The sequence below is a fragment of the Rhea americana genome, unplaced genomic scaffold (assembly GCF_003343005.1).
Source record: "Rhea americana isolate MKP2758 unplaced genomic scaffold, rheAme1 scaffold_259, whole genome shotgun sequence".
Lineage (NCBI taxonomy): Eukaryota > Metazoa > Chordata > Aves > Rheiformes > Rheidae > Rhea > Rhea americana.
In genome coordinates, this window is record NW_028186378.1 from 229708 (window position 1) to 244199 (window position 14492).

General features: G+C 45.7%; 1 protein-coding gene across 8 annotated transcripts in view; it reads left to right on the forward strand.

Moving 5' to 3' along the window:
- Window positions 1-14492, forward strand: part of COL6A3 (collagen type VI alpha 3 chain) — a 65072-nt gene that overhangs the window by 4955 nt on the left and 45625 nt on the right. For 6 of the 8 annotated variants that reach the window (XM_085307464.1, XM_085307465.1, XM_085307462.1 and 3 more), the window contains exons 2-4: window positions 3723-3873; window positions 4828-5445; window positions 9514-10116. In XM_085307464.1, the coding sequence (XP_085163590.1) occupies window positions 3786-3873; window positions 4828-5445; window positions 9514-10116 (1309 nt within the window). In that variant the 5' untranslated portion in view covers window positions 3723-3785. The remainder of the gene's footprint in view (window positions 1-3722; window positions 3874-4827; window positions 5446-9513; window positions 10117-14492) is intronic. The other 2 variants (XM_085307467.1, XM_085307468.1) reach the window with 2 other exon arrangements.

The window sequence follows — 14492 nt, forward strand, 5'->3', positions numbered from 1 at the left end:
ACTCTTTGCAGCACCTAGCACAATAAGTCTCTTTTCCTCACTTCTTACCAGAAACAGCAACAAGCCAAAAAAAAAAATAAAAAAAAAAATAAAACAGGAAAAGCAGCACACAGACAATAGTTTGAGATCAAGAGTTAAAGCAAAAAAGTTATTAAAACTTCACATCCCTATCCTCAGCCTCCACCTTCTGCAAGCTGGTGCCACCTCCAGCTTCTCCAGACCATGGCATTTTTGGGCCACAAAGCAAGCAGAGGGCTGAGCTAAGCTAGGCAGCCTTATTGCTTCTGCACCACCTACATAAGCCAAGCAATACTTGATCTCAGGCATTCAAATTATAAATATTACATCATTTATTGCATGAAACTCATTTCTTCCACAAAGCCAAAGACTCACTGTTGACGCAGTCAAACCAGACCACAGCAGCAAAGTCTACCAAACCAAAAATCATCTCAAGTGCATTGCCGCTGCAAAAACATTGCCATCTTTGCTCCCTTTCTGGGATGATAACCTCTTTGCTTGCTATTTCTTGCAAATCTCTAACACCTTTCACACTGCCAGCAGCTCCAGGACCAGCTCTTAGAGCAGRACCAGCTGCTGGGGTGCGAAGATAAAAGAGAAAACCTGATAAGGAACACCTGTGCTTAAAGGCCTGTCTTTTCCCCAAAAATATCGGTCAATCTATGAAGGAAGCCACCTCTTCCCCAAAAGACCTCTCTCCCTCTCTTTTTAGTAACTAATTCAACATATTTTCGACTTCTMTGCTTTTACGGCAGCTTTAGGGAAGTGTGGTGTTAAAAGTCCTCTCTCTGCTCCTAGAGCCATGCTGATCGGCAAGGACCTCAGCTTTCATAGGACTGAAAATATGATTATCGGGGTCACARACAAAGCTTGGAAATAGAGCTAGAGGCCTCTTGAAGGCTAAAATGAAACAGAAGGCAAAGAAGGACAGCCAACTTATTACTGTTTGAAAAATACGTCATATTTTTAAGTTGGCCAGGACAAATAAAACAAATGCAGGATTGATTGTTATTTTAATATACTGCGATATGCAAGTTTATCTCATGGTATCTTGAGGGCTGACTCATGACTCTTAGCTGTTTGGTTTTGCCGAGATGGAATTATGTAAAATATAGCCAGTGGTTTCCGCACCTGGTGCCGGAGAGGGAAAACCCTTGGGAAAAGCCAAGCGTGGCCCGAGGTGTAACAGAGATGGGTTCAGCCCCAGCTATTCCCTGTGCTCCCCGCTGGAATGAGAGCAAGGAGCTTATCTGAGGGGCTTCTTGCAGAGCAGCCCCTCAAGCTGCTGCCAAATTTGGAAGAGCCCACGCGATAGGAGTCTCTGTTCCCTGCGTTCGCCTTGCCCACGTGGACCCTGAACTCCTTGAAAGTGGGTCTGGCCGTGCATGCAAACATTGTTTTTTTTTTTGTTTTTTTTTTTTGTCTTTTTTTCCTCCCCCCGCTGCTTCCCAAGGCCTGTGGCCAGCGGCCCGCGGGGTCGCTCTTCGACCTTCCTACCCCTGCGATGGTTTGGGAGCAGCTGGGATAACACACGGGCCTTTCATGTGCCTTTACCTCGAGTGCTTTTGGTAAAAGGGGGGAGCGGAAGAAGGTGCACGACAGCACGAAACGCGGATGCGAGGGCTGCGCGTTTCAGCTGTCTCCTTGCCCAGGCCCATCCTGCACTAAGCAAACACTGCTTAAGTGCCTTTCATAATACCGGAGAGAGTTGTTTTTCTCTTCTGCTGAGTTTCGTGGTCTGTAAACAGCCCTGTAAGGTTCTCCACAGCTGCTCAGCGTTGAAAGCAAAAAACCCCAAATGTTTGCTTTGGTCCTTGCCTTTACTAGCTGGCAAGAGATTGATGCGCACTGATTTATCTCCATGGTCCAGGCTCCCCCAGCTGTTACCGAGGCAGAGGTTTGCTTCAGGGATGGGAYGCCAGGAGTTAATAAATGGGATGATAATATCATTTCCTGCACGTCAGAAGAGAAACACTAGTGCTCCCGTGGAGGACCACGTTTAGGCATAAGAACGATGCTTTAGCAGCCCGTTTTCCCTCTTACCTGTACACCTCTTTCGCACAGAGATGCTCCAGCTGGGGTTTTGTGCGCAACTGTCGCAACAACCCATTGCTTTTTGCAAATCTCAGCTCTGTGCTCCGCAGACATTTGTGTATACGGGTAATTTTGCTCAGGTGAGGGYATGGTCCAGCGCAGCGGTTTTGCGCTTTCTGGCGGCGATGGGAATTTTGCTYGGACACCGGTAGCGGGGGGCAGAGGTGGGTGTCAGCTAGCAAGCGTAATTTTTTTTTGTCTGCGTAAGAATAAGAGTAATATCTCTGGCTACAGCTGTTGCCCTTATTAATCCAAGAGTTGCCAGCAACRGGGAAGCGTTGTCATCTCTTAAATAACGCTGTGCACTGGCTGCTGGCTCTGGATGGCTGTTAAGTGGGTCTCCGCCTGGCTTTATTAGTGTTATACCAACCTGGAGGGGCAGGCACAGGCTGGCATTTGCCAGATTTAATAAATCTGGCTTTAATAAATGCTGTGAGAAAAGCAGCACGGCTGGAAGAAGCAATGAGGCCCCGCAGCCCGTTCAAAGCATCTGGAAGAGCAGCTATCACAGACTCGTTCTCCTGAGGAGGCTGAAAAGCAAATGCAACTTTAATTTTCAGTAATTGATAGCAACCAAGTGGAAGTTTCATGCTCTCTACTATTCTCTGGGAGATAGAGAATTCGTTCCCAAATGTCCCCAAATGTTTATTTCCGAATTTTCAATCCAGATCTATTTCCAGATCTCATTATAGATCTGTTTCGCGCTATGCCAGCTATTGTCATTTGTGCAACTTCCAAGGCTTTGTTAAAAAACGTGATTCTTCCTACTAATGCTCACTTCTGTTGCGTAGTACTCACTGACTTGATGGAGTTGGCAAGGCTAGTAACAAATTTTTTTTTTTTTGATGATGACCTGGTTAATAGCTTAATATATCTGAACTGCCTTTGGCTCATTTGAGTAACTGAACTCCTTCTGGGGAACAAAAAGCCCTAAATCACTACGTTTGCTTTGGGGAGGCTATTTTTTTCAGTTAAGCAAACATTACAAGTTTATGCTATGTAAGCTTGGAAATAAGTATTAAATAATAAATTGGCCATCTCTATGACAACAGATACACAGCTTTCCTGGAGGAGATGTTGTTTCAGAAGGTTTGCCAGGGGGATCGCAGATAAGAAAATTACATTAAGTTACAATTTGGCTGCGACATGTAAGACATTGTTTGTGGCGTCCTGCCAAAGTGCGATCAGCTAGTGCAGGTTATTCCCCAGCCAGGGCTGGAGGCTTGAAGGACCCTGTGAGTTTTTTTGTTTGTTTGTTTGTTTGTTTTTGTTTTTTTTTTTTGCAAGATGCTTTCCTAAATACTCAGAATATGCAGCTCTGGAATAACGAGATTTCCACTGGTACCCTCGCTACGGTAGAAATCTAGATTGACCGCTCTCCTATGTTAGGTATGACCCTGAGGTGGCGTCAGCAAAAAGAAAAAAACAAAAARAAAGCCCGCAAAGGTGGCTAAATGACCRCTGTGTGGGATGATGGTTGCTCTTCCAAAGAAACGCTTGCTCCGCTGTGGCATCTGGCCATGCTAAGCTTATGCGTCGCTTCCAAAGCTTCACAAAAGCTTCATAAAACTTCGTCTCACCATCTCTTTATCTCTCTCTCTTTCCCTTAGGTCTCAYATTTGGTGCTTGGGAAAAACCTCGTATAAAAAGAACGCAAAAAATAAAAGAGCAAAATGAGGAAATACCGACATTTGCCCTTCGGGGTGATGCTCTGCCTCCTCCTCTCAGGCTTTAGTTGGGTTGATTCGCAGCAGCAAGCAGGTAAGACGGGACCGCTCTCCTCTGTAAACTATGCTGCTAGGTCACAGTAAAAACCTCTGCCTTGTCTGGTTTTCATATGCATGTCGGTGACTCGTTGTTATTTACCTTGTGCTCCTCAGCTCCCGGTTGGCTGAGGGCCGTTTTCTATGCAGGCCTTAGCGAACCCACGCGTTTTACCTTTTCCAAGCATGTTACTAGCCGGTGGCGGCCGTTCGGCGACGCTCTGCGTGTGACTAGGGCTTCGGAGGTGGAGGGCTTGCGCCCAAGGTGTCCCCGCAGCGGGCTTTCTCCRTCCTCGGCTGATGGAGGGCCCTTGCGGGGTGGTATCGACCTCCTTGCATGCGTACGAGCGCGGGAAGAGAAAGAGCGTTTTGCGACGAGAAGAGCACTGCCGCCCCGTGGCCACCGCTGAGCTGCGGGGAGGCTGTGCCAGGTTTTAGGAGGACACATTGGCTTCTTTTGGACCATAACGTACGTCGCAGGGAAGGAAAACGTGTAGAATACGCAGGCTGCTTGAACTAAGCGGTTCCTCCTTACTTAGACACCACCACTGACCCAGCAAAAGCACCGCGGGCCACGGGTGACTTTGGTGCTCGAAGCCGAGCAAGCCCAATTTCCCCCGTGCGGTCGCGGACGTGTTTTTTCTGGCCCGAGCATCTGGGAGGGGAGCCGGGCAAGGACGTCTTTCGGGGCGGACAGGGGGCCGGCTCCCCTCGCCGGGGAGGGCAGGGTGCATGCGGTCCCTGGYGTCCCCCTGCCTGCGCTGGCCAGTGCTCATCTGGTGCAGGAGGAYGCCTCACGGAGCTTGTCACTGCCTGGTTGCCCCAACGCTTCTCGTTTTGCTCCGGACGGTGAAGGGAATATAAGTTGCACTTTGGTGATGCGAAAGAGGCCGTCGGAGGAATGCTTGCGCTGACCTGTAGAAAATCCTAAACCCCATCTGTTTTTTTAAAGCTGGCAAACCCGTTGCTGTGGCTGATATAATATTTCTAGTGGATTCCTCTTGGAGCATTGGAAAGGAACATTTCCAACTTGTTCGAGAGTTTCTGTATGATGTTGTAAAAGCTTTAGATGTGGGAGGAAATGATTTTCGTTTTGCACTGGTCCAGTTCAGCGGAAACCCCCACACAGAGTTCCAGTTAAATACGTATCACTCTACCAAAGACGTGCTGGCCCATATCGCAAATATGCCTTATATGGGGGGAGGCACCAAGACCGGAAAAGGATTAGAGTACCTAATCGAGAAGCATCTCACTAAAGCTGCTGGAAGCAGAGCGAGTGATGGCGTTGCCCAGGTTATTATAGTGTTAACGGATGGACGATCCCAGGATGATGTGGCTCTGCCGTCATCCGTCCTTAAATCGGCCGATGTAAACATGTTTGCAATCGGAGTTCAGGATGCAGTGGAAGGGGAATTAAAGGAAATAGCAAGTGAACCCTTCGATATGCACCTTTTCAACCTAGAGAATTTTACTGCTCTCCACGGCATAGTTGGAGACTTAGTGGCAAGTGTCCGTACCTCCATGACTCCAGAAAAGGCTGGGGCCAAAGGACTGGTTAAAGACATCACAGGTAATGGCCAACTGCTGTGCTCTGTGCCATGCTGATAGCTCCAATCAGCATGGGGATTGCTGGCGTCGCGCTGTCTAAAGCCGGTGTAGGAGCAGACTGAGATGGACAGCCCAAGGTCTAAAAACAAAGGTTTGATGYGTACAGCCATGAGTTTGTACCGACAGAGCAGGCCGCTGCCTGCAAACTGAGCTGCAATCCCTGCCAGAGCCCCAAGGTCATGCTGTTAGGAGACAGCGCAGAGCCCTTTGGTGGGAAATGGCCCTTTAATGGCCACCCTTTGGCACCTGTCTCAYGGAGGTGCAAGCGCAAACCCCCTCAATCACACGGTGGCCCGCAGAGTTGCCAAATTGCCCCATCGTGTCCACTCCTGGGACAGAGAGAAAGGAAATAACCTCTTCGGCCGTGATGATAACTCTGCAAGGCCCTGATGGAGATGCCTCTGGAGACAGAGGTTGCTCCTGGCTGCAGAGAGACAGGGAAGGACATCTCCATGTGGCCAGCAGGGGATGTAGGTGATGTGGTTTGGGCAATGCAAAGACTCCACGCACCTGGTGGGAACCACATCATCCAAACCACGTACCTCGATGGGGCCGGACCTTGCTGTTGCCCCACAGACTCCTAGCCCCTTTGATTTTTGGCAATGTAGCTGCTGCTAATGCCTGCAATTACAGAGACACTCCAGCTGCCATGAGGGGCTTAGGAGACCATAGTTACTTTGCCAGCACAAGGTGACTCCAAAAAGTCTCCTGTTCCCTGTTCTTTGCCAAAGACAGCAGAAGTCACCTGCTTAGAGCAGCTGGGGTGAGAGCTGCCCTCATGAAATCACTTTTCTGAGCTTACCCATGAATCTTTCATCTCATCTGCTTAGAGAAGGTGTGTGGCTTCAGATCCCTTTTACAATGCCACTTAAATGCTGCCTTTATAAGCTGATGACTTCCTCATAGCAGAGCGTGGGAACCTTTCCGTAATGTCTCTACAAGCCGCTTTGGCTTCCATGGGTCTGTGCTGAACCAAATTTGCTTGGAAAAAATAAGCCAGTCTTCCTCCATCCCTGCTCTGTTTATGAACTCCCAGGGTGCAAAGGGCCTTCGAAGTGGCTGTGTKGCATTTCAGAACAGAAGTCCAAGAGATCAAACCTTTCTTTTTATTCCTGAGAGTCCATCTGAAGGTCAAGAGCTGGTGGGGTGATGTGAGGCAATAGCAGTGTGACAAGGTGTGACATTAATCCCCTTGTGTTGTCCTGTCTGCTTAACCGTTCACGTCCATCCTCCTGGGCACTGCCCGTCACTGCATGACCCCGAGCGACACGGAAACACCATGCTCACGTATGTCGTTGTGCAAAGTGTTTGACAGGGCAACTATCCAGATTACGTGAAAACCACAGGGAAGGAGAGCAGCTGCCCCAAAGATCTGACAAAAGATTCACCAATTCTGAGCAAACCTTGCCCGTGCTGGCCTAAAACAGATGTTATGTCTGGCGTGCTGGCGCTACAGCAGCGAGTGGTCAGCATTTTCACCCTGGGGGGGCACAAGTGCTTCCCTGCTGAAAATGAAAGGGTAATTTGTCCTTGGTGGCTGGCTGAGCTCCTCTGGGGCACCCCAACAGGTGACCAGTGAGCCCATAAGTGTCCTGAGCTGCCGACATCCCACTAGAAGCTTTAAGGGCGAATGCTCACATCATGTAAGTCAAGGAATATTTTGAAGCCATTTCCACTGATAGTCTCAAGCATTTCCTTCCCCACTCATGAAACAAAGTTTAAGCTAATCCAGCCAGCGCAGTTTTGGCCCTATGTGATTTACACGGGCAATCTGCAGAGTATTACGGGAGCACATAAAATACTGTCACAGGTCCTAAACGTTGGTAGATAGTGTGTAGTGGGCAAGGCACAACACAAATAACTGTTTGCCTAAGAGTTTAAGAGGCCGTTTATCCAGCTGATAACTCCATGTGGCACTGAAGTGGGTAAACATGCTATGGATGCTATGCCACAAACAAGCCAAAACATAAAAAAAAAAATTAAAAAAATCCCGTAGTATTGGTGGTTGGTCTGTGACAGTCCCCAGAGCTGATTAGCCTAAGTGTGGAAGTCAGCCCTGAGTTTGCCCTGATGTGTACATCAAATCTGTCTGTCTCATCTCTTTGCTTAGTTGTATAACAAGCATGCTTTTATTTGTCTTCCAGCACTGGCTTGTTCCATAAATGTGCACTGAAGTATCAGGTTTTTTACGGTGATGACAAATTATCCAACACTCGCATCCGTTTCGTATCCATTCTCTCTTCTGTGGGAGCTAGCCACGCTGCCGTGGTGGTGGCCGTCGGCACGTTAAATCTCCTTCCTCAAAAACACAGCCAGGGTGTCTGAACCACAGCTGGATGCAACCACTTTGAGATTTTTTTTTCTTTGCTTTATATTATTAAGCRGAACATGTACATCACAACCCAGACTGGCACGTTAAAGCTAACCTTAAGCACTTCCACAAATTTCGATTTAGCAGTGAAAAAAAACCCATCCYTGAGCCCTTTGCAATTCTTAACTGCATTTATGTTGTTTAAATGACATTGGTAACTGAGTCTACTCAGGCTCAGGGAGCTGGGGATGGACTAGAGAGCCTTTTCCTGAATCTTTTGATCGCATTGCGGTGCATGAAAATGTTTATTMGAAACATTTTCTAGAAGAATAACCAAAAAACGATTGACCCTACTGGCTAATAGCAAAAAACCWCAAGGTAAAATCCTGGCTTCTCTAAAGTAAGTGCCAGTTTTGCTACTGGTTTCACCCATGGCTTAAAAAAGCTGCGAGTCAGACCACATTTCCAGGCATGACTTGTCAGTCACTTGCAAGTTGCCTCCAATTTGGTTTGCTGCCAAGATAGAGGAGGTGTGTAGCATGGACACGCTTGCGCATGCTTTGGGGGCTTTTTCCCCTCCGTCCTGCATGCATACAAATCTTGGTGATGCTGATGGTAATTACTTGAGCAAAAGGAGGAAGAGCAGACACCAGGGCATTTTTGGTCTGCTTCGGTAAGTCTCACAACAAAAAAATAATGCTTCCCTCCAATAAGCATGTTAATGCACATACAAGTTTTGTTTGGTGTGTACATATTCTCAGTAGCTGTTTGTGACCATCTGGGTATGGGCACCACAAAACGGTTGGATAATTGTGTCATGACTGGTTTCATCACCCTATTTTAACCTGATTCTGCATTCCTTGATTGAATATCCAGTGTCCACATGAAAAATGCAAACCAGACCCCTTTAGTGGTGATCAACGCCTCTTCGTACAAAATGATGGACACAGGTTTTGCATGGCAAGGGTTGACAAATGGGTAGGTCACCTTGCCACACACATACCTTTGTGCATACGCTGGACAGCAGGTAATAATAGAGTTACAGAATAAGAACCCAAAACTTTCCAATCATTTCTAAAAAACACATTCAAACAATAATCACTCAAGGTGGGAAAAGCCGCTTTGAAGTGGCAAAACAGCAGAATTGCAAAAGAAAGGCTGAAACTTTCCACGTATGTAGGAAATACTGGCTGAAAGTAATATTTCAATGTTCATGTTATTCTTGTTTTGGGAGCCTTATTGGATGCTATTTTTTGAAAAAAGACTATTCATGTTAAAAATGAGGAAAACCTTCTATGAATGTTTTTGTGCTCACCAACTATCCTCATGGTGAAAATTTGCCTTTTTCTTTTGGCTCTCCACGTCTGCCTAAATATTTAGACAGTACTGGATACTGATGGATCTACAYACCTCAAAATTATGTTTTGTAGAATTTTCTGCTCAAATTCCAGAAGAGTTGACTCTGGCGTATCTGTAGCCATGAGCTCGGGTTGTGTCTGGATGTGACGGTCTCTCGTGAAGCAGATGCTGGGTCTGGTAACTCATATTCAATCAGAATGCAGAACTAAGAGGCAAATTTCACCTCCCTAGTGAACATGTGTTTTGTTTTCTCATTTTCGTGTTTCTTACTAGTTTTCCAAGAAACATGTCAGAACACTGTACAACTGCATGTAATCACTTGTTTTAATGCTTTCACCTTTTGCATTTCTTTTTTTAAAGCTCAAGAGTCTGCTGACCTTATTTTCCTTATTGACGGATCAAACAACATCGGAAGTGTCAATTTTCAAGCCATACGTGATTTCCTTGTAAATTTGATTGAAAGCCTCAGAGTTGGAGCTCAGCAGATACACATTGGGGTGGTGCAGTATAGTGATCAACCCAGAACCGAGTTCGCTTTGAACAGCTACCCCACAAAAGCGGATGTTCTGGCTGCAGTGAAGGCGCTTAGTTTCCGCGGTGGCGAGGAAGCTAACACTGGTGCAGCACTGGAGTTTGTGGTGGAGAACCTCTTCACCCAGGCGGGAGGCAGCAGGATAGAGGAAGCGGTGCCGCAGATTTTAGTGCTGATCAGTGGTGGAGAGTCTAGTGATGATATCCGAGAGGGCTTGTTAGCGGTGAAGCAAGCTAGTATATTCTCATTTAGCATTGGGGTCCTGAATGCTGACAGTGCAGAGCTGCAGCAGATTGCCACTGACGGAAGCTTCGCATTTACTGCCCTGGATATCCGTAACCTTGACGCGCTTCAAGAATTATTACTGCCAAACATTGTTGGAGTGGCCCAAAGACTCATTTTGTTAGAGGCCCCAACCATTGTTACCGAAGGTATGTATGCCTTTCTAGACTGTTGCATTTTGATGAAATGAATGCACTTTTGCACGCTTAAAAAAAAAAAAATCTTTAAATTTTTTTTTTTTTGCAATGCATCTCTCTGGTCTGGTGTTGGAGAAATAATCTACCTTCCCCCCTCCAAACACTTCTAATGTGCTGAAACTGGTTTGCCCCATGTGTTCATTTTTGGAAACCTCAAGGTTTTGCATCAAGAACTGGCATGGCAAGGAGCTTTAAAGCATACAGAGCACGTAAAAGGCTCATATAATAGTTATTGTGGTATCTAAGCACCCATGGAGGTAAATGCTGCAGCATGTTCAGCTCTGAAAAGATTTATGTCATGTAAGCTTACGTTATCTGTCTGTGGACAATGTCACCAGAATTTGGTATGAAATCAGGCTGAGAAAGCTCATAGGGATAAAAAACGGACCCCTATTTTGAAGAGTTAAAGTTATCAACTTACTAAGACAGTAAAATTAACTGCCCAGTAGAAACCGTGCATTATCCTTGCAAAAAAAGGTGCGATTCCACCTGGAAACCTGTAATGTCAAACTTAAAAGCAAAACAGCTCTTAGTTCTTCCGGAAGAAAATCCATATCTTGCTAACATAAGTTGCTCTTCAGTCCCAAAGCTGAATAGGTTTGCAGCTTGACATGAGAAACCGAAAATGTGGGTGTCGATATTCCACTTGGATCACTGTCACCTTAGGTCCTCCCTGTGATTATTTCTGGACTTGCAATAACTTGGATACTATTGAATAAAAATATCTAGTATTATGTGCTGGATTTATGTGGGTGCATGGGTATTTAAGAGTTTCTCACCTTTAATTTTACGGCTAAGTTACATTTACCGATGGGGAGCTTTATGAACAGCAAGGCAGGACCTATTCCAAAGGCCCCTAGGAAGAGCAAGCCTGCAATTCATGCACGTAATTACCAGCATACTTAACACAAATCACATTTTTGGGGGTCCAAATGTCAGTTTGGAGTTCCGTACATATTGTTCAATTCCTGATGTGTAAACTACATCCCAGATGTCTTCACTAATCTACGTCTAAACATATTAGCTGTTCCATGGCTAATACCAAAGGGAGCAATTGGCTTAAAGGATCGTTTTGCAACCTTGCGCTGATCATTCTGGAAAAGTACAGAAAGAACTTTTGCTTATGACACCCCACAAGAGCCATATTTAGCTAAATAAGCTGAAGTATGTGTGTCTACCTAAAGGTGTCCATGTCAGGACCCATGCAAGTCAACAATAAACAGCTTTTTCTGCCCCACGGACTTTAACAGCTGGGGCATTTGCAGAGGGGAAGAAAGGSTGGGGATCTTTAGTTCAGAATTATTTCCAATGTTTTGAGTTTTTAAAATTGAAATGCATTTCTTCTCAATTATTTAATCAGAGATTAGCGAGATGGAAAATGTTGGTACATTTTGTTCCCTCTGTGCTCGGATATTTTTCATTCACACCACCAGCATGTTTGTAGAAGGCACTACAATAGCATCAGCCTGCATAACCTCATGTAGTTGTAGCTCCTAAATATAGAACACAAAGTCAGTATATTCAAAGGAGTTTTAGGGTATTTCCCTTGCCTAATGTCCATGGAAATGCCCAAATGATATTTGCAGTGTAAAGCACAGAGCTGAGACAAATCAGTGCAGCCCAGAAGGGCTCAGCCCATCGAGATGCCAAACATTCCCGTGCAATGCAGAAGGCAGAAGCCCTTCTGCTGCACACTCACCTTTTTGGGATGAATAGCTAGCTAAAAAGGCCTCTTGGCCTCCCCGCTCTCCTTTAGCTCTTGGAGAACCCTGGACGATTAGCTTAGCTTAGATGCCTCACATAAAAATAGTTGAGGCACCGGTGATGAGAAGGGAAGCTATTCAGGGCTGGAATCRAAGGAGATCCCCTCAGACATCCACTCCCTAGGAAACACAGCAATTTCTGGAGTCAAAGATAATGCTTTGATCCAAAATCCTTTAAAATTCCTGGGAGCCATCAGCTTCACCAGACTCTGTATCAGCCASTAAGAGATGCCTGCAGCCTTCCCCAAATGTTTTTGCTTTAATTGTGTCCATTGAAATTAGCACCGTGGGTTATTTTTTGCCTCTGGGTTTTGGTTTCTGTTCTTGCATTCCTCTTCTTTAAGGAAATATAATGCAGAATTTGACAGCTGCAAGCATAATTTCTAAGAGAGAGTTATTCCTTCTTGGCCTCCCGTGTCTTTGCAAAGTTCTTTTGATGCTTCCCACAAACTTCTATATAAAGTCAAAAATTTCTAGGGTCTCCATTTTTGGGTATCTAGCTGCTGACAAGCTATGGAAGCGCTTTTGGACTTCTTTTCTGGATGATACAAAGCAGGGATTGCAGGCGTTGTTACCCTTTGGAAAGTTTCCTGTGTTCAGCTCTCTCCTCAGAGTAATTGATGAGGCAAAAAACCTGACTGGGGAGGATGAAAATTGGAAATCTCCTGGCTGTGTCAAGTGGGTTAGTTTAAACAAATCCTTGTTGCTGCGCGAGTAGCTCTATTTTGACTGCCTAGGCAATAAACACTCTTTTACTCCAAGCCCCTGGCAGATAGAGCGAGGCTGTGGCTCAGGGAATGCCCTGTCGCAGAGACAAGAGGAGCTCTCAGGCTCTTTGTGCGAGCTCCTATAACCTCGCGTCTAACGGCACAACACCGGGCCGCTTTCCAGCGTTGCAAATTTTGACAGTCCTGACACAGCCCTCGCTCAAACAGTTTCCAGCGGGAGTCTCTGAGGGGCATTTTTTTGCAGAGACGCGCGCGGGCCTGCCGAGGCAGGTCTCTCAAGGCTCTCTCTTTACAGACTTGGGGAGAGGGGGAAACCGAGTTGCAGACGTTGACTCCAGCTCTAAATCACTCCTTGGGGTGGCCTAATCCTATTGCACCGGCCAGTAATTAGAAACCTACGGGAGACCGGCCTCCCCAGGCAAAAGTTGGCTCTTGCGAGCACTGCATTTTGTGGCCAGCTGGCAACTGTCCAAGAGWGAACTGAAGCCAAATCTTTGTTCTTTGTTCAAATCCAAAGTAAACAGCATCCAYGCAGAGAAGCTCTGTCGGGCTAATGGGCTGCACTTTTCCACCCGCGGCCCGAYGGAGGGTATTCGCTGCTACTCGCCATGAGCTGTGTGAGATGCCATTGCTTCTAGGTCTCCCTTTCCCACGCTCCACATCTGTGCACCGGGCAGAGCTGTGACTTGCTAGGTGAAGGACCTTCTACCTTGGATATTGGCCTGATCTCAGGAGCTATTAGATGGGCTATCTAATTGGAGGATGTTCAAAGCCACTAGTAGCTTTTGAGTATTCTGGTCATCCAAGGTGAAGACAACCTTGGTAAAAATACTCCCAAGCTTTCTGCTGCAGTTGCCTTACATTTGCTGTTTTAATTTCATCCAGAGAAATTGAGCTTAAGAGGCTTGAGAAAAGGTAGAAGTGAAAATCATGAACAAATGTCTTTCTCCATCCATTTCTCTTTGGGTAAAGAAGWTCATCCTAAATTTTCTACTTAGTAATGTTGTAAAAATACACCATTTACTGGTCYTGGTAAAAACTCTGTTAACAAAATTATCTTAATCATAGTTTTTTCCTGATTTTGGCCACATTTTCCATCACTGTATATTTTCAGAGCTCGCTTGAAGTCAGTGGTGTTAAACAGAAAATGTTCTTTAAGTGTGTGGACCTCAAACTAGGGTCTRCTCCAACATAAACCAGAAACACTGCAAGGTTTCCTTTTCTGCTCCAACAGCATGAAACTGGGTAGATGATACTGTGACTGAGCTTCTTCACAATATTGGCTGTGGCTCACTGTTCCAAAGAATAAATGTGGGCTATTTAAAGAATGGTGTTAAGATTATCTCCCATAATGATCCCATGTAATGTTTTTTATCATAATGAGCATTAGTCTTGTTAATATTTACTGTTGTGTTATGCACGTTTGTTGAATTATATATGATAGTGTGTTGGTTCCAGCGCCACACAACACATTTTTCTCCTGARCTATCTTCCTCCAAACTTGGCCAGGGACCTGGAGACCTAGTTGTGCTCTTTCTGCGTCCTATGCCATCGTCAATAAGTTTCAGAGATTACAACCTAGGGGACCACTTTTGTTAAAGATATGGCAACCAGAACATAATTCAGCTCTTCCATGGCTGGGCTGGGTGTGCCAAGAAAAATCGTAACTTGTTTCTGTTAGATAAGGAATCAAATATAGGATGTGAAGAACCAAAGTCCAGGTATGTTGAATACATTGTGACTCTTCTTTACTTCTGTAATTGCTCTTGTGAACCTATAACTCTCAAGACCAAGTCACCCTTGGGCAAAATTAACATGGCTCCACTGTAGACAGAGG